This window comes from Oncorhynchus kisutch, unplaced genomic scaffold, assembly GCF_002021735.2.
Source record: "Oncorhynchus kisutch isolate 150728-3 unplaced genomic scaffold, Okis_V2 scaffold1050, whole genome shotgun sequence".
Classification (NCBI taxonomy): Eukaryota; Metazoa; Chordata; class Actinopteri; order Salmoniformes; family Salmonidae; genus Oncorhynchus; species Oncorhynchus kisutch.
This window is the reverse complement of record NW_022262995.1, coordinates 26,138-48,115: the sequence shown is the minus strand read 5'-3', so window position 1 is coordinate 48,115 and position 21,978 is coordinate 26,138. Positions and strand designations below refer to the sequence as shown.

The 21,978-nt window shown below is 42.5% G+C and overlaps 1 protein-coding gene and 1 long non-coding RNA gene across 2 annotated transcripts; both read left to right on the top strand.

Moving 5' to 3' along the window:
• Nucleotides 1–6,043: 6,043 nt before the first annotated feature.
• Nucleotides 6,044–9,752, top strand: LOC116364347 (uncharacterized). The gene is made up of 6 exons (XR_004207945.1): nucleotides 6,044–6,209; nucleotides 6,369–6,435; nucleotides 6,541–6,687; nucleotides 8,549–8,645; nucleotides 8,758–8,908; nucleotides 9,050–9,752. It is a non-coding gene; the product is annotated as an uncharacterized LOC116364347 (long non-coding RNA).
• Nucleotides 9,753–11,781: 2,029 nt separating this feature from the next.
• LOC109877531 (uncharacterized) lies at nucleotides 11,782–21,593 on the top strand. Its single transcript, XM_020469770.2, has 14 exons — nucleotides 11,782–11,890; nucleotides 12,066–13,761; nucleotides 13,992–14,258; nucleotides 14,515–14,943; nucleotides 15,222–15,650; nucleotides 15,959–16,399; nucleotides 16,658–16,924; nucleotides 17,041–17,298; nucleotides 17,406–17,651; nucleotides 17,896–18,153; nucleotides 18,400–18,771; nucleotides 18,856–19,125; nucleotides 19,213–19,296; nucleotides 19,430–21,593. Exons 1-14 carry the CDS (start codon nucleotides 11,782–11,784, stop codon nucleotides 19,494–19,496), a joined length of 5,193 nt encoding a protein of 1,730 aa, XP_020325359.2. The 3' UTR covers nucleotides 19,497–21,593.
• Nucleotides 21,594–21,978: the final 385 nt, after the last annotated feature.

The following is a 21,978-nucleotide window of genomic DNA, read 5'->3' as shown; positions in this document are numbered from 1 at the left end:
TTGATTAGGCTAAACATAATAAAACAATTCCGAATAAGGTATTGAGTTAGAATTGTATGCCTGACAATCTTATAAACGTCCAAACGCCTTCTGCAAACAATTTGGACTATGTTAAATATGAGAGCCAGGTCGGTAGGAAACCTATAAATTACACAACACATTTCAAATGAAAGTCAAACGTAGGTTTTGCGAACATAACACAAAGTAAATAGGGTTGGACATAACATACTAAAAACACCAGAAAATCACCGGTCTGTTCCAAAGTATTTCCCCGCATAATAGAGCGATATAGGCTACAGTATGTGATCGTATACAAAAGTAGGCAAGGTTTGAAATTATAATGTTTAAGTAAAATATTATATCTGATCCTGTCAATTTTCAGTATACAAATGTTTTGTAATCATGTTTCGGCCCCCTGACCAAAAATCGGCCCGCGACTGAATCTAGTTTATGATTCCTGACCTAGGTCATTTAAAAAAAAAAATGTTATTTTTTTATTTAACCTTTATTTAACCAGGTAGGCTAGTTGAGAACAAGTTCTCATTTGTAACTACGACCTGGCCAAGATAAAGCATAGCAGTGTGAACAGACAACACAGAGTTACACATGGAGTAAACAATTAACAAGTCAATAACACAGTAAAAAAAAAAAGAGTCTATATACATTGTGTGCAAAAGGCATGAGGAGGTAGGTGAATAATTTCAGTTTTGCAGATTAACACTGGAGTGATAAATGATCAGATGGTCATGTACAGGTAGAGATATTGGTGTGCAAAAGAGCAGAAAAGTAAATAACTATAAACAGTATGGGGATGATGTAGGTAAAATTGGGTGGGCTATTTACCGATAGACTATGTACAACTGCAGCGATCGGTTAGCTCCAACTTCAGCAATTTTTGCAATTCGTTCCAGTCACAGGCAGCAGAGAACTGGAACGAAAGGCGGCCAAATGAGGTGTTGGCTTTAGGGATGATCAGTGAGATACACCTGCTGGAGCGTGTGCTACGGGTGGGTGTTGCCATCGTGACCAGTGAACTGAGATAAGGCGGAGCTTTACCTAGCATGGACTTGTACATGACCTGGAGCCAGTGGGTCTGTCGACGAATATGTAGCGAGGGCCAACCGACGAGAGCATACAGGTCGCAGTGGTGGGTGGTATAAGGTGCTTTAGTAACAAAACGGAATGCACTGTGATAAACTGCATCCAGTTTGCTGAGTAGAGTATTGGAAGCTATTTTGTAGATGACATCGCCGAAGTCGAGAATCGGTAGGATAGTCAGTTTTACTAGGGTAAGTTTGGCGGCGTGAGTGAAGGAGGCTTTGTTGCGGAATAGAAAGCCGACTCTAGATTTGATTTTAGATTGGAGATGTTTGATATGAGTCTGGAAGGAGAGTTTACAGTCTAGCCAGACACCTAGGTACTTATAGATGTCCACATATTCTAGGTCGGAACCATCCAGGGTGGTGATGCTAGTCGGGCGTGCGGGTGCAGGCAGCAAACGGTTGAAAGGCATGCATTTGGTTTTACTAGCGTTTAAGAGCAGTTGGAGGCCACGGAAGGAGTGTTGTATGGCATTGAAGCTCGTTTGGAGGTTAGATAGCACAGTGTCCAAGGACGGGCCGGAAGTATACAAAATGGTGTCGTCTGCGTAGAGGTGGATCAGGGAATCGCCCGCAGCAAGAGCAACATCATTGATATATACAGAGAAAAGAGTCGGCCTGAGAATTGAACCCTGTCGCACCCCCATAGAGACTGCCAGAGGACCGGACAGCATGCCCTCCGATTTGACACGCTGAACTCTGTCTGCAAAGTAGTTGGTGAACCAGGCAAGGCAGTCATTAGAAAAACCGAGGCTACTGAGTCTGCCGATAAGAATATGGTGATTGACAGAGTCGAAAGCCTTGGCCAGGTCGATGAAGACGGCTGCACAGTACTGTCTTTTATCGATGGCGGTTATGATATCGTTTAGTACCTTGAGCGTGGCTGAGGTGCACCCGTGACCGGCTCGGAAACAAGATTGCACAGCGGAGAAGGTACGGTGGGATTCGAGATAGTCAGTGACCTGTTTGTTGACTTAGCTTTCGAAGACCTTAGATAGGCAGGGCAGGATGGATATAGGTCTGTAACAGTTTGGGTCCAGGGTGTCTCCCCCTTTGAAGAGGGGGATGACTGCGGCAGCTTTCCAATCCTTGGGGATCTCAGACGATATGAAAGAGAGGTTGAACAGGCTGGTAATAGGGGTTGCGACAATGGCGGCGGATAGTTTCAGAAGGTCCAGATTGTCAAGCCCAGCTGATTTGTACGGGTCCAGGGGGGGGGGGGGGGGCGGAGCTGTTGGCCGAGGTTGGAGTAGCCAGGAGGAAGGCATGGCCAGCCGTTGAGAAATGCTTGTTGAAGTTTTCGATAATCATGGATTTATCGGTGGTGACCATGTTACCTAGCCTCAGTGCAGTGGGCAGCTGGGAGGAGGTGCTCTTGTTCTCCATGGACTTTACAGTATCCCAGAACCTTTTGGAGTTAGAGCTACAGGATGCAAATTTCTGCCTGAAGAAGCTGGCCTTTGCTTTCCTGACTGACTGCATGTATTGGTTCCTGACTTCTCTGAACAGTTGCATATCGCGGGGACTATTCGATGCTATTGCAGTCCACCATAGGATGTTTTTGTGCTGGTCGAGGGCAGTCAGGTCTGGAATGAACCAAGGGCTATATCTGTTCTTAGTTCTGCATTTTTTGAACGGAGCATGCTTATCTAAAATGGTGAGGAAGTTACTTTTAAGGGATGACCAGGCATCCTCAACTGACGGGATGAGGTCAATATCCTTCCAGGATACCCGTGCCAGGTCGATTAAAAAGGCCTGCTCGCAGAAGTGTTTTAGGGAGCGTTTGACAGTGATGAGGGGTGGTCGTTTGACTGCGGATCCGTAACGGATACAGGCAATGAGGCAGTGATCGCTGAGATCCTGGTTGAAGACAGCGGAGGTGTATTTGGAGGGCCAGTTGGTCAGGATGACGTCTATGAGGGTGCCCTTGTTTACAGATTTAGGGTTGTACCTGGTGGGTTCCTTGATGATTTGTGTGAGATTGAGGGAATCTAGCTTAGACTGTAGGACTGCCGGGGTGTTAAGCACATCCCAGTTTAGGTCACCTAACAGAACAAACTCTGAAGCTAGATGGGGGGCAATCAATTCACAAATGGTGTCCAGGGCACAGCTGGGAGCTGAGGGGGGTCGGTAGCAGGCGGCAACAGTGAGAGACTTATTTCTGGAGAGAGTCATTTTTAAAATTAGTAGTTCGAACTGTTTGGGTATGGACCTGGAAAGTATGACATTACTTTGCAGGCTATCTCTGCAGTAGACTGCAACTCCTCCCCCTTTGGCAGTTCTATCTTGACGGAAAATGTTATAGTTGGGTATGGAAATCTCAGAATTTTTGGTGGCCTTCCTGAGCCAGGATTCAGACACGGCAAGGACATCAGGGTTAGCAGAGTGTGCTAAAGCAGTGAGTAAAACAAACTTAGGGAGGAGGCTTCTGACGTTGACATGCATGAAACCAAGGCTTTTTCGATCACAGAAGTCAACAAATGAGGGTGCCTGGGGACATGCAGGACCTGGGTTTACCTCCACAGCACCCGCGGAACAGAGGAGGAGTAGTATGAGGGTGCGGCTAAAGGCTATCAAACTGGTCGCCTAGAGCGTTGGGGACAAAGAATAAAATGAGCAGATTTCTGGGCATGGTAGAATATATTCAGGGCATAATGCACAGACAGGGGTATGGTGGGGTGCGGGTACAGCGGAGGTAAGCCCAGGCACTGGGTGATGATAAGAGAGGTTGTATCTCTGGACATGCTGGTTGTAATGGGTGAGGTCACCGCATGTGTGGGTGGGACAAAGGAGGTATCAGAGGTATGAAGAGTGGAACTAGGGGCTCCATTGTAAACTAAAACAATGATTACTAACCTGAACAGCAGTATACAAGGCATATTGACATTTGAGAGAGACATACAGCGAGGCATACAGTAATCGCAGGTTACTAGTACATCAGAATGTATAAACATGATGGTGTATGCTAATTACATTTTTATGTAATATAAAATTGTTGGCCTTCTAAACAACCGACCCATGGACAATGTGTGCTGCCAGAGAAGAGATATAGCCTAAGGGTTCAGTTAACAACTTAAATTAATGGTAATGGTTAAATAGCTATTGAAATGTGAAAATGTTGATTTGTCACTATGTTGACGGTCCCTAACTGCTGTTGGTGGACATAAGGAAAACTACAGGCGAATTTCCGTTGAATATCTAATCTGAAACTGTCTTTACCTCGGTTGTTTAGTTCAACCTTTAAAAAATTTATGAGCATCTTGGCCTGCTTGTTTTCATTTAGCTATATTTCCCATTTCAGAGGTCAATGGAAAGCGCCAAAAGTGCAGGCACATGTTTCCCAGGTAATCACCCACTCATACACACTGAATGCTGCAGGTGATTTGCTGCTACTCTCTGACAGCAACCATCAAACCGAACCCCAGAGACTGGGCTTGGGTATTCAAGATTAGATTATATACATTTTGTCATGAATATTCACATGTGATCTGTTTCATCTGACATTATGAAATGGATTGTTTTAACCTATATTCAATAATAAATATCCATAGTCAGGGAGGTATTCCAATGTTGTCAGTCATGATTGTTTAATAACTGCATTATTGTGCAGGTGGGCTGGAGCACCATAAAGGACACATTTGTGTGTGATAAGAGATACAAGTATTATGCACAGAATTATAGATATACTTCTCCTTAATGCAACCACTGTGTCAGATTATTTTTTTAATTTACCGAAAAAGCACACCATGCAATAATCTGAGTACAGCGCTCAGGTAACAAAACAAGCCAAACAGATATCCGCCATGTTGTGGAGTCAACATTAGTCAGAAATAGCATTATAAATATTCACTTACCTTTGATGATCTTCATCAGAATGCACTCCCAACAATCCCAGTTCCACAATAAATGTTTGATTTGTTTGATAAAGTCCATAATTTATGTCCAAATACCTCCTTTTTGTTCGCGCATTTAGCCCAGTAATCAAAATTCATGAGGCGCGATCACTAGGTGCAGACAAAAGGTCAAAAAGTTTTGTTACAGTCCGTAGAAACATGTCTTTAGGATGTTTTTAACATAAATCTTCAATAATGTTCCAACCGGAGAATTCCTTTGTCTTTAGAGATGGAATGGTACGCAATCTACCTCTCACGTGAACGCGCGTGATCAGCTCATGGCACTCTGGGAGAGACCTTACTCAATCCCCTCTCATTCGCCCCCACTTCACAGTAAAATACTCAAGCAAGGTTCTAAAGACTGTTGACATCTAGTGGAAGCCTTAGGAAGTGCAATATGACCCCATAGACACTGTATATTCGATTGGCAATGAGTTGAAAAACTACAAACCTCAGATTTCCCACTTCCTGGTTCAATTTTTCTCAGGTTTTCACCTGCCATATGAATTCTGTTATACTCACAGACATCATTCAAACAGCTTTAAAACTTCAGAGTGTTTTCTATCCAATACTACTAATAATATGCATATATTAGCATCTGGGCCTGAGTAGCAGCCAGTTTACTCTAGGCATGCTTTTCATCCGAATGTGAAAATGCTGCCCCCTATCCCAAACAGGCTAAAAGGCTTAAGGTTAGGGGAAGGGTTAGCTGCAAAGTAACTAAAAAGTAGTAAGTAGTTGAAACGTTTCTAATTAGCTAAAATACTCAAGTTATCTGTGATGAAGTAACCATCTGTCTTGTCGTAATATATCATACTAATTTGAGTGTCCTGGATTTACATTAACTATGTTACGTGTAGTCTATGAGACCAGGCTGCCTTTCTAGACCCTAGTCATGTGTCAGAATGGAAATGAGAATGTATGTTTTATATATATGTACTACCAGTACTACTACAACTAATTATCATTAGTAGTAAAAAATTAAATACAATCTGACAGCTGTAGGCTCTACACTATACAGCTGAATACCATCAATGCTTTTCAATGGTTTCTCTCTCCTTGTCTTATTTCTAACTGTTTCTTTCCATGAATGGCTGCAGTCTCTGACATCCATTCATGAAAAATATGAACAAGCATTGATCAAGATCCAACAGCTGTAGAAGGAGCAAGAGGAGTTGAAAGGGAAGGTTGAGGTCCAAAGTGTGGAGATTGCACAGTGAGTCATTCTTGTCTGAAGCAATCCATTCAATGCATGGGAACATAGCGTTCTAGTCCAACACCTTTCCAGTCATATAATGATATCATGCTGTCTTGGATTTTATTTTACACTTGTGTACCAATGTGGTTCCTCATGCCCTCGTGTCTGTGTAAACAGGCTGACCCCAAGGCTCAAATCTGAGCAGGAGACCCGCAGACTGGGGGATTACATTCAACTTCTACAGGTCAGCCCACTCAGCAGAGTAATCAATGAGAGTGAATGCTTTTAACACACATACACACTTTAAAAGACTAGTTGACCAATTCATTCAACGTCATGGAATCTGCAGGAGGCTCGGACACAGTTGCACCAGGCTTCCAACAACACCCGCAGACGTGCAGAGAAAGCCGAGAGGGAACTGGAGGAGGTCTATGAGCGCATGGAGAGCACTTCCATGACGTCTGCTCAGACCAAGCAGAAGAGCAGCAAACTAGAGGTGCATTTATATATTTTAAATGTATTTTACTCTCCTTTTTCTCCCGAATTTTGATCTTGTCTCATCGCTGCAACTTCCCAACGGGCTCGGGAGAGGCAAAGGTCGAGTCATGCGTCCTCCGCCTTACCTCGCTCATTAACAACCATCAGCTTAACCTGGAAGCCAGCCACACCAATGTGTTGGAGGAAACACTGTTCAACTGGCGACTGGGGTCAGCCTCCAGGCTCCCGGGCCGGCACAAGGTGTCGCTAGAGCACGATGAGCCAAGTAGACCACTATGATGACATGCCAAAGGTGTTTGATGGATTGCGGGAAAAGAGCAGGAATAGGCTTTTGCAGGCTACAGTCCAAGCTTTGTCTTGGTGCCAATGCTGTCGGCATCCAAAGATTATCCAAGTTGAATAAACGCTTGGAGGTAAAGATGACCGCAGTGGTGTCGTCTACGGCGATACAGATATCACTTATTATTGATATCTACATAGCGCATTGATGTGAATCACACTGCTGGTATCTCATTTAGCTATTTGCACCTTACTGATTGTGGTTGTTGTGGATGGCTGTTCACAAATTTAAATGTGTATTCGAACCTAATAATGGTTGAATTCAAGAGGTTTAAGGTGCCTATCAATCACAGTTCACTAGACAGCCAGTGAAAAATGCGCTCTTGCAACAGTTGCATAGTGCAGATCCAAACCTATGGAATAAAAGTGGGGCTTGTATTGCTCAATCTAATTCATGCTGATAAACAAAGAGAAATCCATAGGCCTAATGGACACATGCTCAAACTTTCACATTTTTGATAGACTTAAAGGGGCAATCTGTAGTTGTTACATCCATTTTTGGACGTATATATATATACAGTGGATATATATATATCCACTGATTCTTGAAGAATATAACTTATAAATCCCTCATGAGCTTAGTTCAACGGTCACACTCCATGGGAACCCAAAATATTCCAATGTTTGTAAACCTTGTAAATGTAAACAAACACTGTGTAGCCTCATAACAAGGTTAAAATAAAAATATATATCATGGATGGTCAGTCCTTGGATACGTAGCTCTGTCTGTTCATCCAAGAGTGGTTACATTTCTCCAGGCCCATCCCTCAGCTTTTTTACCAAAACAGAGGCGGGGTTCGGTTTTGTTATTGTTTCATCAGTAGATTTGGCTTTTAAACAGCTGCATATTATCAAGATATCAAAGGGTATAACATTTATTGGAATGACTGGAATTCTAATATACTTTGGTTTTTAATGTAAAGATATCATTTAATCGTATTATTATATGTAGTAGATGGGTTAGAAGAAGCCTACATAACCAACCCATAAAGTAACATTTAACATCTGTATATGGCCAGCTATGTAAACTTTAACATTGATTTATCCTTCAATAGATGTTGTTTAATTGGTAAGATACATTTTTGTCTTCTTCTAATGCCTCTTAAGGGGAAAGTAATCTAAAACTAATGGAATGTAATTAGATTATGTTACTGAGTTTGGGTAATCCAAAAGTTATGTTACTGATTACAATTTTGGACAGGTAACTAACAGATTACATTCAGAAAGTAACCTAACCAACCCTGGTTGTGGGACAGCCTGGGAATGAACCCGGGTCTGTAGTAACACCTCTAGCACAGCAATAGAGTGCCTTAGACCGCTGCGCAACTCAGGAGGCCTACACTAGAGGTGCTTTAAGGATATCTTAGACACTATTGAATTTTCCGATCCACTAAATGGATATGATTTTTGTTTATCAATATGTTGTTTGTTCTGTGAAGTTAGTCCACCTGTAAATGAATAGAGAACACACTAACCTTATTCTCCTGGCTGATCACGAGTTGCCTGTTCTCTCCTCCCAGATGCAACTTTTAGAGTTACGCAGAATCATTGAGGAGAAAGAAAACATTAGCAGAGATGGCTAAAGTAGAAAATGAGGAGTTGTCCAGAGAAAATCAGGTGATTGCTATGAATTTTGCTACTATTTACTAGTCATTACATTTTTTCATTGTTTTTACTGTAGAGTTGGTGATGTTTTCTCATCATGGAGTTTTCCACTGTATTCTGTCAGGACCTCAGAAGAGATATTGAGAGACTTCGCAAGGAGTTCACTGACCTCCCGACTGCACCAGTGTCATTGGAGCCTCCCAGCCCTTATGGCTCTCCAGCTGACCCCACCCCTACTGAGGAGCAGCAGCTAGATGTACTATCTGAGACCCCAGGTAATCTCAATTCTCCAGCTGTTGGAAAGCCTCACCTTAATATTCCTGAATGAGAAATGAACGCCACTTGGGCCTCATGAACACTCTTTCTTGAAAAATAACAAAACGTGTTCAATTCTGACATATGACTTCATTTGCAAGACACTGCTCCAAACTCCGAGGAGGTATGTAGAGTCATTCCTATGGTATAAATTCCCCAATTACATTCAACCCAATTTTTCTTTGAGTGGATGGTCAGGAAGCCAGAACATAGTTAGAAATCATTTGTACACTTCAAATTGACCTAAAGAATCTCAAATAGATAAAGTATTTGACAAAAACAGAATGATTTCAAACCTTGATTACATGGGGATACGATCACATGTATCTATTTATACGTGGGAATACTTGGGAACAGATTTCCTAAATTAAAATCACTTTGGGCTGATTTCCTGATTTCCTTCTTCTAAAGTCTGTTATGTGTGTTTGTGTTCTTTTTGTGGCTCATAAAAATCCCGGCGCGCCTATAGGGGAACCCTGTTGTTATACATGGTACAAATGCAGTTTACACGTTTACAACAAGATAGACTAGTGATTTGGGATCAAAGGGTTGATTTCACAATGGTTTATCCACCATCATTTCTGTACTACACTATAGTGAACTATCCATCTATCGGATGTTACCACTTACAGAGCCTTCAGAAAGTATTCACACCCCTTCACTTTTTACACATTTTGTTTTGTTACAGCCTAAATCTTAAATGGATTATATTGAGATTTTTTCCACTGGCCTACACACAATATACCCCATAATGTCAAAGTAAACTTGTGTTTTTTTTACATTTGAACAAATTAGTTAAAAATGAAAAGCTGAAATGTTTTGAGTCAATAAGTATTCAAGCCCTTTGTTATGTCAAGCCTAAATAAGTTCAGGAGTAAAAATGTGCTTTACAAGTCACGTAATAAGTTGCATGGACTCACTCTGCGTGCAATAATAGTGTTTAACATGACTTTTGAATGACTACCTCATCTCTGTACACTACACATACAAGTATCTGTACGCGGAAGTATAAGTGAAAGTAAAAATATCTAAATCTTCACTGCAATAAGACGCGCAAAAGATTTTGGGGACAAGGTAAGGCTTTTCTAACAATCGATAACGGATTGTGAAACCAACACATGTGTTCTGTGCCCAGCCTTTGTCCATCTACCTATTTGTTTTACTATTAAATAGGAATTATTTGTCAAGTTTGTGACTATTTACCCATGGAACATATACACTGTACATAACAACAGCTCTTTCCATGAGCTGGTCCTGCTGCTTTTCATATCGGTTTGATCGCGGTGGAGGCAATAATGTCTGCAGTTTTCGGTTTGGCTATTTGTTTCAAGTGTATTAGTCTATAAATAAATCTCTTTGCCAAAATTCGTCATCTCTCCCATGTCTTATTCGACTAGTAGTTGTTCTGGAATGTTTATTTGTTGCCTACATTTTACTCACTCCTCTGTTTAATATAACACACATACATTAATTATTAAGTTCGGGTTGCCTATCCTGATGTGAAGTTTGTTCTATAGAAAGTATTAGACTCTGATGTGTGCCACAGAAAGTATTAGACTCTGATGTGTGCCACAGAAAGTATTAGACTCTGATGTGTGCCACAGAAAGTATTAGACTCTGATGTGTGCCACAGAAAGTATTAGACTCTGATGTGTGCCACAGAAAGTATTAGACTCTGATGTGTGCCACAGAAAGTATTAGACTCTGATGTGTGCCACAGAAAGTATTAGACTCTGATGTGTGCCACAGAAAGTATTAGACTCTGATGTGTGCCACAGAAAGTATTAGACTCTGATGTGTGCCACAGAAAGTATTAGACTCTGATGTGTGCCACAGAAAGTATTAGACTCTGATGTGTGCCACAGAAAGTATTAGACTCTGATGTGTGCCACAGAAAGTATTAGACTCTGATGTGTGCCACAGAAAGTATTAGACTCTGATGTGTGCCACAGAAAGTATTTGACTTGCTAAAAAAAAATAAAGGAAATTCTCTCCCCTTCCCTCCCCCCTTCTAATTTCCTTAATTTTGTGGCTAGAGTCAAATACTCTGTGGCACACATCAGAGTCAAATACTTTCTATGGAACAAACTTCACATTATTAGTGCCCCCCTGCGATCAAGCCGAAATAAAAAATGAAATGCAGCCTAACGTGATCAGAAATCTCAACTAGCAACAAGTCGCACCAATGAAGAGTTGAGTGCGTGCGGGTTCACGCGAAGAGGAGGGGTGGGGGGGTTGTTAGAGGGTAGTTTTTCGACAACACTGAAATTCTCAATTTCTAATATGTGTTATTACAGAAGTGCAAGATTTGACTTCTGGGTTGACAGAGTTTAATACATGCCCAATGACCATAGTTGAACTGTCATACATCATTGGTCGAACCCAATCAGAACCCCAAATATAAGCTTGTTTTAATCCATTGTCATAGGTACATTGACATTCAGTTGGTGTATGTTTTTTTTTCAAAATAGAAGGTTATGATTTTTTTGAGTAAATAAACCTACTCATTATTTGATTGTTCTACTATTGACTGACTATATACTATCTTCTAGATATCCTTCATGTTGGGACATACCAGTGATGAGGCAGAATCACACCCTGTGACATGGCTTGTACAAGGCAATCTGCTTTAGAGTACATTCAAAATGGAAGGAGACTCCTTGTTGAAAGGCTCCAGAATCTGTCCCTCATTGTGGAAAACCTGTTCCAGCGCAAGGTTCTTCAGGAGGAGGAAGTCAGTAAAATTCAGGCAGAAGTTGACCGTTTTGATCAAACCAGAAAAATACTGGACTGGGTCACGGCCAAAGGAGAAGCTGCATGCTACGAGTTACTGATGATTCTAGACATCACAAGGAAGAGGACTTTAGACAACGCTGACTTACAGCAATGGATCAGCTGTTTCCCCTTCAAGGAAGACCCAGAGATGACAGACTACCTTGTTGGCAAGTGATTATTATATTATACAATTAGTATCCAGTACATAGTATACAATTGGCTGGGCAGAAAATCTATATTTTTTAGGTGCGTTTGATTTAGCTTACTGTGTGCATCGGGTGGACAGGGTTTCTGTTGGCACAATGCATTTACTCTCGCTTTTCCTTTGTATCATTATTTTAGGTGCAAAACCCTGTCACAGATATCAGTCACAGCTGAAATGTAAAGCTCGAAAGATCACAGAGGCTGCATGGAAACAAAGCTGTAGTCTCCTACCAGAGAGGTGTAGAAATGAGGTGACTTTCTCTTACACTCCTCTTGTGTTAGATACAGACGTGCCTTCATCTCTCTCTAAAATCGAAACGAAGAGCAAAAGATGCAAGAAAGTTCGCCCTAAAAAGCTAAAGAGCTTCATCCCCGTGGCCAAACAGGAAACGTCCCCGGCTGACCTGCTTAAAACACCCAAGAGAAGGATCCTCTTAGTTGGAAAACCTGGAATTGGAAAGACCGCAGTCGCCCATCAAATGTTGAACCTCTGGGCACAGAAAGATCACAGAGAACTAGATTACATGTTTTACTTTGATGTGAGAGACATTTCACCCAGCACACATCCCATGAGACTGGAGGACCTTCTCTTTAACATGTACAGTGAGCCAGAAGAAAGTAGAGAAGAAGTGTTACAGGATATTAAGAAGAACTCTGAAAACGTTGTCATCATTTTTGATGGAATCACAGACCTCTCCTCTCATTCGGTGATAAAGAAACTTGTGGACAAGGACCTCCTCCTTGATGCAAAGATTGTGATCACATGCAGACCAGAGGTTCCATCAGGAGACTTCCTGACAGACTGGCTCTCGTTCAGAGTGGAGGTGAAAGGGTTCAGTAATGAGTCCATCCGGGCTTACTTAACAAAGATGTTGAGTGCTGAGCCTAACCCTACGCCAAACCATGATTCCTTGAGCATTGTGTTAAACAACCTAGAGTTGTTCAGTCTGTGCCATGTCCCGATGTATGCATTGATGGTGGTTGCCTGCATGTATTATTCCACCCCAGAGGCTTCTAAGCAGCCATGGCCTACAACTAAGATGTACATCAACATCCTCCGTTACTGCATCCTAAAACACAGTGGCAAACAGATGAATGATCTCGACAAGTGTCTCGCAGAAAACAGAGAAAAAATATTGTCTTTAGCAGAAATGGCTTTCGATGCAACACAGCAAAAAACGATGAACTTGACAGAACTGAGCTGCGAAGTAAGCAGTGTCCAGTTTTCTTTCTTGGGGGCTCTTATGATTATGGTCGAGCCCACAGTATCAGACACTTACTCTGCATTTCTCCATTACACAATGCAGGAGTTCTTTGGTGCCCTTTGGCTCTTACAGAATCCAGACAGAATCAGAGAGGTTCTACAGAAGTGCCAGACTGAAGAATGGAAACACACAAAACACATGGTTCCTTTCATGTGTGGGCTTCTGAATGAGAGGAATATTCCATTGGTAAATGGTCTAGTTCCAGCTCAACAGATCAAGAAGACGTCAGATTGGTTCTTCAAGGAAGTGGTGAACACATTTCTTCCACTTCAAGCAAACCAAGATCATGCAGAAGGTGGTGCTCCTGAGTTTGAGAGAGATCTTCTGTTTTTATGTCAGTGCTTGTATGAATCTCAGTCTACTGAGGCCTGTTTGCTTCTTCTGGACAAACTGGACTACAATCTAGACCTGGATGAAGAACATCTTGATCCTCACCAGTGCTGTGCAGTCTCCTATATGATCAGTCAGTCTGCAGAGAGAAAGGTTGACTTGGACCTGAACAGCTGCACTGTGTCAGACCAAGGACTAAGGCTGATACTGGGCTCTCTGAAGAATGTCCGATATCTCAGGTAATATTTGTGTTATGTATTTGTGTAATTTAGTTATCTAATGCACCAATTTATTTCCAATTAACTAGTCAATAAAAGGCAAACCTTATCCTAAACTTGATGCATTTATATGTTGTATTCTCCTCCACTCAGATACTGAGTTATAAACACCTCTGTTTCATGCTACTTTGAAACTTTTTGACAAATGTAATTATAATAAACTCTATTTTAAAACCCTTTTCTGATCATAGATCTGACCCCTCAATGCTGTGTCAACTCTGGACAACTTTGCTGCGCAGTGAGGCAGACATTGACTTCACTAGCTTACTTGGGCTCTGTGGAAATGAGTTGCACCTTCCATTCCAGGGTGAAAGACGAGTGTTTGAGAGAGCAGAAGAAGTGATGAAGCAGAGCCTAGAGAGGGTTAACCTCTGTATACACTGGGATCGGAGAACTCTTCTCAGTGAGGCTCTCAGCAAGACCATGTTAAAGTGTTTAACACATATCAACAAACTCCAGTGAGTGTTTACACTGCCAGTACATATTTATTCAATGTCTTTGTGACTATTAATTCATTTAAGTCGATTAAAAACATAGGTTGTCAATGTAAATAGGAACAATATCAAGAGGTTAATATCTAGACAAAGAAGTCACTGCAACAATACAACAAGATAGACACATGGCAACAGCATTTAGCCTGTAAAAGAGGCAGTCACTTTCTACCTGTATTTACAGTATCTAAACAAAGACTTTCTTATGCTTTATGGTTCACAGTTTTACCCCACTACAAGATCAGAGAGAATCCCCTGAAAAACTAGAGAAAGAAGAGAAATCAGTCCTACTAGATTTGTGTCTACAAGCAGGATTATGTCACAGAGAAACGTTCCAGGGTGCTGTGAACACACTGCTGTCACTGTTCTCTGTGAATCAAACTGAAAGATATGACATCCTGCTGGATCTGTACTCACATGTGAAGTACAATAGGAAACAAGCAGGCAGGAGTATCCTTCCAGCATTACAGCCACTTTACCAGCCAGCTCCTGCAGTCTGGTTCATAGACCTCTCAGAGAGAAAGGCTTCCCTCCTCCTAGAAGTGCTGAAACTCCAACCAGAGAAGAAATCCATAGAGCTGAAAGGCTGGTCAGATGAAGAGATTGAATTGAGGAGTTTCCTTCAGTGTCTGCCCTACATCTCACAGCTGAGGTGAGTTGAATCAGTACAGTTCATGGATTGTAGTTGTCTGTCCCTTTATTTCCCTTCAGAGAGGTTTGTTTGTAGCTTTCTGCATTAGCCTAATATGCTAAGTATACACATACTGTTTTGAAAAGATGCAATCTTACTTTGTAGTCTACGGAACAATTGAAGTGCATGATGAGTGCAGAGAGATAGTTGTACTTTATCTACAATAATGGAACCATTCAAAATTCATATCCTCCATCCAACACTTTCTTCATCTCTTTAATGTTAAACTGTTTGTTCAGGTTTGCTCAACCACAGGATCAGATAGGATCCCCTGAAGAGTGGAGAAAGAGAGAGAAGACATTCCTACTGAATCTGTGTCTTCAAACAGCCCTCCATGAGAGAGAAACCATACAAACAACTGTAGAGAAAGTGTTGTCACTGTCTGAAGTTTATCACGATCGGAAATGGGATCTCCTGCTGGATCTATACTCTCATGTGAAGGACTATGAGACTCAAACAGGCAGGAGTGTCCTTCCAGCATTACAGCCAGTTTACCAGTCAGCTCCTGCAGTCTGGTCCATAGACCTCAGAAAGAGAAAGTCGTCCCTCTTCCTTGAAGTGCTGAAACTCCAACCAGAGAAGAAATCAGTAGAGCTGAAAGGCTGTTCAGATGAAGAGAGTGAAGTGAGGAGTTTCCTTCAGTGTCTGCCCTACATCTCACAGCTGAGGTGAGTCTGAACATGTGTGGTGGTTAGTGATTATGTGATGCTAGTGATTATTGTCTTTTAGAAACCTGGTAAATATAAAAGTTCAAATGTTTGTGAATCTGGTAACATTTATACTCAGATTTCCTGAATGAACATGTTGCATTGCAAAATGTCACACATAGATATTTTGAATTTCTCTAAAATAATACATTTTTTCATAAAACAGAAGCACATTATGTAAATGTATAACTACTTCATATATATTTGAGTGATGACTGGTTTCATGTGTCCATCCATGTCTGAATCAGCTGTTACTGTCCTTGTTGCAGTTTCTATCTATCGTGGTCTGATCCCTCAAAGCTGATCAAGTTCCTGGTGGGTCTCCTGTCTCAAGCAGCAGAGTGGGAGGAGCAGTCAGGAGAGAAGACACTGAAGCTGGTATCATCAGTGTGTACTTACAGCACTTTCCCTTTCTGTGACGGGGATGATGAGGATAAGTGGTTTCAATGTGATTTCCTGCTGGATCTGTGCTCACATGTGAAGGACTATGAGACTCAAACAGGCAGGAGTGTCCTTCCAGCATTACAGACAGTTTACCAGTCAGCTCCTGCAGTCTGGTCCATAGACCTCAGAAAGAGAAAGGTCTCCCTCCTCCTAGAAGTGCTGAAACTCCAACCAGAGAAGAAACCAGTAGAGCTGAAAGGCTGGTCAGATGAAGAGAGTGAAGTGAGGAGTTTCCTTCAGTGTCTGCCCTACATCTCACAGCTGAGGTGAGTCTGAACATAATGTATGTGGTTAGTGATTATGTGATGCTAATAGTGATGTGTCTTTATGAAATCTTGTAACATGAAACCTCAATGTTTACTCAGAATACCTGATCTATAAAACTCGTATTACGTTATGTCATGGCATATTATTTAACTTTCTCTGTAACATCACATGGTATTACGTTTCCATATGACAGTTCAATATTAATTTATTTTAAATGTCGTTTGATTTTATGTGTCCCTCATGTTCTGCTGTTTCAGCTGTGATTCTGACAGGTTCTTCCAGCGTGTGTGTGAATCCATCCCTGTGAGGTCCAGAGAGGATGCCCAGCAGTTGGCCTCTCTCCTCCAGGCCTTGAGCTCCACCCTGTCACTGGGAGGACAGTTACCCAGGAAAACCTGCAGGTCTGTGGTGAGAGTGCTTGGCCTCTGTGCCTCCAGAGTGGACCTCACTCTCACCCCCAGCAAGATCTCTCTGAAAGGAGCCTCGCATCTCTTCACACATGTGTCACAGCTACACAAGGTCAGGTATGTTTTGTAAGCTCGATTTTACAGGTCTATTTAGTTTGATTTCTTATTGTGCATTTTATCTGAGAAGGTTTCTCTGTTTAAAAGTGGCTTGAGTTTATTTCATTTTATTCCAGGCTGAATGTGGGCATGGCAGTGAGACTGGCCAGACTGGCTAGGAGGACAGGGAGAGGGGGTTCTCCACTGACGGTCCCAGAGCTCTCCCTGGTCCTAAAGAGCAGCCAGCCACCAGAGAGAGTGTTATCCAGGGCTCTGAGTAGTGTGGCGTCCCTGCTGAGACTCTGGACAGTGCAGTGTCTGGACCTGACTGACTTCTGCATCCAGGGTCACTCTGTCATCACACTACTTTGTCACCAAGGCCCTCTCACTCTCAGGTCAGTTTGAAGCTGTTGTTTTTTAAAAAGTGGTAGAAGTAGTAACTTATGTATGTGTTCTGATTTATATGTGTGTTATTTACTGCCTTTATGTTCCAACCTCCTAGACTGCACTCAGACACTCTGCAGCAGCTGGCTGTAGTTGTGTATGAAGCTCAGGACAAGGATTTGACTCGGTGGTTCCTGGAGAAGATTGGCGGAGACCTGACCTCCTGTAGGCTGGACTGGGAGGTGCTTCTCTCTCTGCTGCAGCATTCAACCCACAACATCACAGTGGACCTCAGGAAGAACAGGCTTCTAGAGAAGAACATCTCAGATCTTCTCCCCTTTCTGGGAAGGGTTATATTCAAGAGGTGAGTGAACTTCATTTTATATTTAAAGACTTTTTAGAAAGAAGAGAACAAATATTTTACAGCAACAATATTTTGAGTTATACTCTGTATTATCATTAGGGTTATATTCAAGAGGTGTTTGATCTTTATTTAATATCGATAGACTTTAACTCTTAATGTTCTACCCAGATAGTTGTTGCTATGTGAGTTAACCTTTTTATAACCTTAACACAACCATGACAATCCATTCTATATATTTCTGCAGGCTCAGTTCCAGCTTTGTGAAGTCCACCATCAGACAGATCTATGACAGTAGAGCCAGTGACTGTGTGTCCAGTTTGTTGAGGTCTTCAGACCATTGGATCAACCTGAACAGTAGAGAGCTGGACAGAGTGGACTGTACTGCGCTGTGTTTCACCCTGCAGCACAGCCACCAAGTCAAAGTCAACCTGCTGTGGACCTCCATACCACCGGGGGAGATAGAGAGCATCCTGCCTCTTCTGGACAGAGTCTCCCAACTCAGGTTTCGTTGGCACTCTTTGACCATTCTAGAATGGATAGAACTGTGACGCTTTACACTGTCAGACTGATTTTAACCACTTACCCTAACCTTAGTTTAATGCACTTACCTTACCCTCAGGGGTGGAATTGAAGGGGAACGCGTGGGAGTTGACGTGAATCACAGAGTTGTAGTGTGTTTTATCAGTGTTTTATTGTGTGCTGGTGTGAAATGAATCCTGTCTCGCGCTCTTTCTCTCTCCTGCTGTAGTGTTGACAGGATGCTGTTGCTGAGTTTCCTCCACTCCTGCGCTGCCTCTCAGATCCTGCAGGGGGCACTATCACCACCTTCAGCAATAACAACAGCAGCAGCAGAGCTGCTCAGGGCTCTGCAGCACAGGTTGGACTTCTCCTGCTCCTCCTTTGTGGACCTGTCAGCACACGACCAGGGGGAAGCGCTGTGTCTGACCACTGACCACTGTAGGGCCATAAACTCTGTTCTGAAGCAGAGCCAGCACTGCACACAGCTGGTTCAGAACCAGTCCCGAAACCAGCCCCAGATGCAGCTCATCCTTACAGACTGTGAGGTGGAGCATGGAGCACTGAGAGAGCTGCTTCCCATCCTGCATATTGTCAAGCTGAGGTTAGATACACGAGGACAAACTAGTTTATAAAAGTAGGAGTTAGAGCTGTCTCATAATGTTATCTGTGGTTATTGTCCCCTCAGCCCCAGCAAAGCTCTGCTACTTCAGCTGCTGGACCATGTGTGTGAGGGGATTGAAGAGGGGGTTCTGAGTCACGCAGTGTCCCTGTGCAGAGCCCTGGATGGGGAGCTGGACCTCAGTGAGACCAGGCTGAACCAAAAGGCTTGTGGATCTCTGGCTCTAGTTCTGGAACACTCAGAGGGGCTTTCAGAACTGGACCTCAGCCACTGCCAACTCACAGACCGCCATCTACAGCCCCTGCTCACACACCTGCACAGAGTTGAAGTCCTTGAGTGAGTGGGTTTCACTCTGTGTGTGTGTCCATGTGACTACATGACAAATGTCTGATCCTTCATTCTCTTCCTGTTTCTGTATTGTAGCCTGAGTCACAATGACATCACTGATGCTCTGACCGACAGAATTCTCCAACTGGTCTCCACCAACACTTCAATCCGCACCGTACGGTGTGTGATGTCAGTTTGTGTGTGCACTTGAGATCATATGGTCTCTTTTTCTGGGTGCAACTATTTAATGATGGTTGTCTGTAGTGTAATGTTCTAAAACTAATAATGACGATGATAGTGTTCTTCTCTACAGGCTCTTCAGCAACACAATCAAGGACAGAAGTCCGTTCCTGACAGACAAGAGGTTTGAGATCTGGTGAAGCAGCATCAGGTCCAAGTCCAGACAGAGGAAGCGAAGATGGATGTTGAAGAGGTAGAGGAAGCGAAGATGGATGTTGAAGATGGGTGTACTAGCATGAAGCCTCATCTCATCATCCTTAACCTGGACACTAAACGTAACCTATTTTTAACCAATTCTTAAATATTGAATTGCATGAAAGCCACATCCCCTTAGTTTTTAGCTGACCTCATCATGGTGTCAGAAGAACTGCAAGTGGTGTCATCAGGGATTTGGGGACTAAGGTATTGTAAAAATAGTTGAGACTCCAGAACTCTGGAATGTTCTGAGTGTATTGGATAGGAATGTGTAGTTTATTTACCTCTTACATGGTTCTGAAAAACACAGGAACATGTGTAGTATAACGTTTTTTGAGCTTTACTTAACTAGATGATTTTTGTGATCTGACAATTTGTGAAATTCCTTCAGAAGGAATGGATTGTATATGTGCTTTTATAGTCTAGTATTTATCATGTTGATGTGAATGTGTTCTACAGTTGCAGTGGGAGACGTAATACATGAGTGCTTTGTTGCAGGTCAACCTCATGGTATTGTTACTCAGGCTAGCCCTGTTGAGAACCAAGCTTCCCTATTCAGGAAGCAAGAGATGTGTTGACTTCTCTTGAACGTTTGCTATGTTGTGCATCGTTTTGTACTGAATGACACGTTTCCCCAAAATGTTCTTGAACAGACTTCGAGGTACGTTTGGTGGGTGTAGCGAGGTGTGGCTTGAAGCAATGAATGACATATTTTTATTTGTAAAGGGCAGTGGCCATGCTGACAGCATTCTCCAACCCACAACCCCTCCCCATTTTTCAACTGGTTGTTCAGTACAGCACCGTTTACGTTCAATTGAACCGTTTCAGAACGTAGAAACATACTGAACGCAGCCCTGGTGAAGTTCAGGGCAGAAAGTAGCTACAAGTGGGTGGAAACCATTGATGCCTCACAACACGTCAAACCAATCAATTGCCTTGCTTTGGCGGAGCACTAAAGGTAGCCACTAGTGCCATAGGAGGAACAGTGTGTGAGGATGCCCAGGAAATCGCTGATGTATAACATAGGCTGTATGTACACACACCATAATGAAATGTATTTAGTAGAGCAGTTGTAATGCCTTCATCGACTTGTGAAGAACATTACACGCAGCTTCCCTTTTAAGGGCATGTGGGGGAGGTTTCTTGAAATATAACATCCAATCAAAATGTAGCCGCTGGAACCCAGCAGACCATTCTGTTTTGGCTCATACAAAATTCTCAAATTCTCCAGCATGACAACAATGTGATTTTGGAGGTATGGCTACATGAGACTAGTACAATGAGACTAGTTGGTCGAAGTCTTTAGCTTATTCCTTTAGTCCCGCCCCATTTTACCTTCACAGATTTATGCTGGGATCTTTTCCACGTCTGAAGTAGCTGGTGGCTCTTGCCCTTGAAGCATGGTGTTACAGATTCAAGCCTGGACTGGTCAATGTGGTTTTGGTAGCACTAACCTGATGGTGATAGAAGCATTGGATTCCTTCTCCGGTTAATCCTGTGGTTCGGAACAAAAGTGTCTACTTTTTCCTCCATAACCACTGCTGGTTACTGTTCCATATCCGCAGGGGGGAATCCCAGAGTGAACCACTCCCCACTTATTGCTTTCTTCCGGCCAACAAGGCACAGCCATCTTACGTGTCACAGCTACTCCCAGCAGCCTTTACCCCCAGCATCCTTTACCCCCAGCAGCCTTTAACCCCAGCAGCCAATACTTGCTCAGCAACAGAGTGCTCAGTTTTAAGGCAACCATGATAGAGAGCCAGCACTGGTTTCAAACCTACAACGCCAGAGCCACAGACTTCTTAACATTCGTTACACTTCGGATTCTGCAATTGATGTTTATCACCTAAAGCAGAAGTGTTGAGTTTTGAACCGATAACCTCTTGGATGAAAGGCAAAATACTCTATAATCTATTCTAGCTCTTAAATTAAAGGGCAGTAGCCTACATTTAATCTATGATTTTCAATTACAGCATTATTTCATCTGCAGTTATTCTACTGATATTTATTCTGTTACCAATAATATTTACATGTTAATATTATCTTCTGTTTACAATTATTATGTCTCATATTTCAACTAAATGCAACCTATTAGCTTCCAAAATGTAAGTAGGTATATCTAGCTGTCAGATGACACGTTCTGAATTTCTGATGGAATGGCTTGGCCTGCACCTTGTAAAAACCCATAGTGAATGTCTGATGGAATGGCTTGGCCTGCACCTTGTAAAAACCCATAGTGAATTTCTGATGGAATGGCTTGGCCTGCACCTTGTAAAAACCCATAGTGAATGTCTGATGGAATGGCTTGGCCTGCACCTTGTAAAAACCCATAGTGAATGTCTGATGGAATGGCTTGGCCTGCACCTTGTAAAAACCCATAGTGAATGTCTGATGGAATGGCTTGGCCTGCACCTTGTAAAAACCCAT

Coding starts and splice junctions, on each gene's coding strand:
- LOC109877531 (XM_020469770.2), top strand. CDS start 11,782: ATGATTCTAGACATCACAAGGAAGAGGACTTTAGACAACGCTGACTTA. Junction 11,891..12,065: donor GATGACAGACTACCTTGTTG/GCAAGTGATTAT, acceptor TCATTATTTTAG/GTGCAAAACCCTGTCACAGA. Junction 15,651..15,958: donor CCCTACATCTCACAGCTGAG/GTGAGTCTGAAC, acceptor TCCTTGTTGCAG/TTTCTATCTATCGTGGTCTG.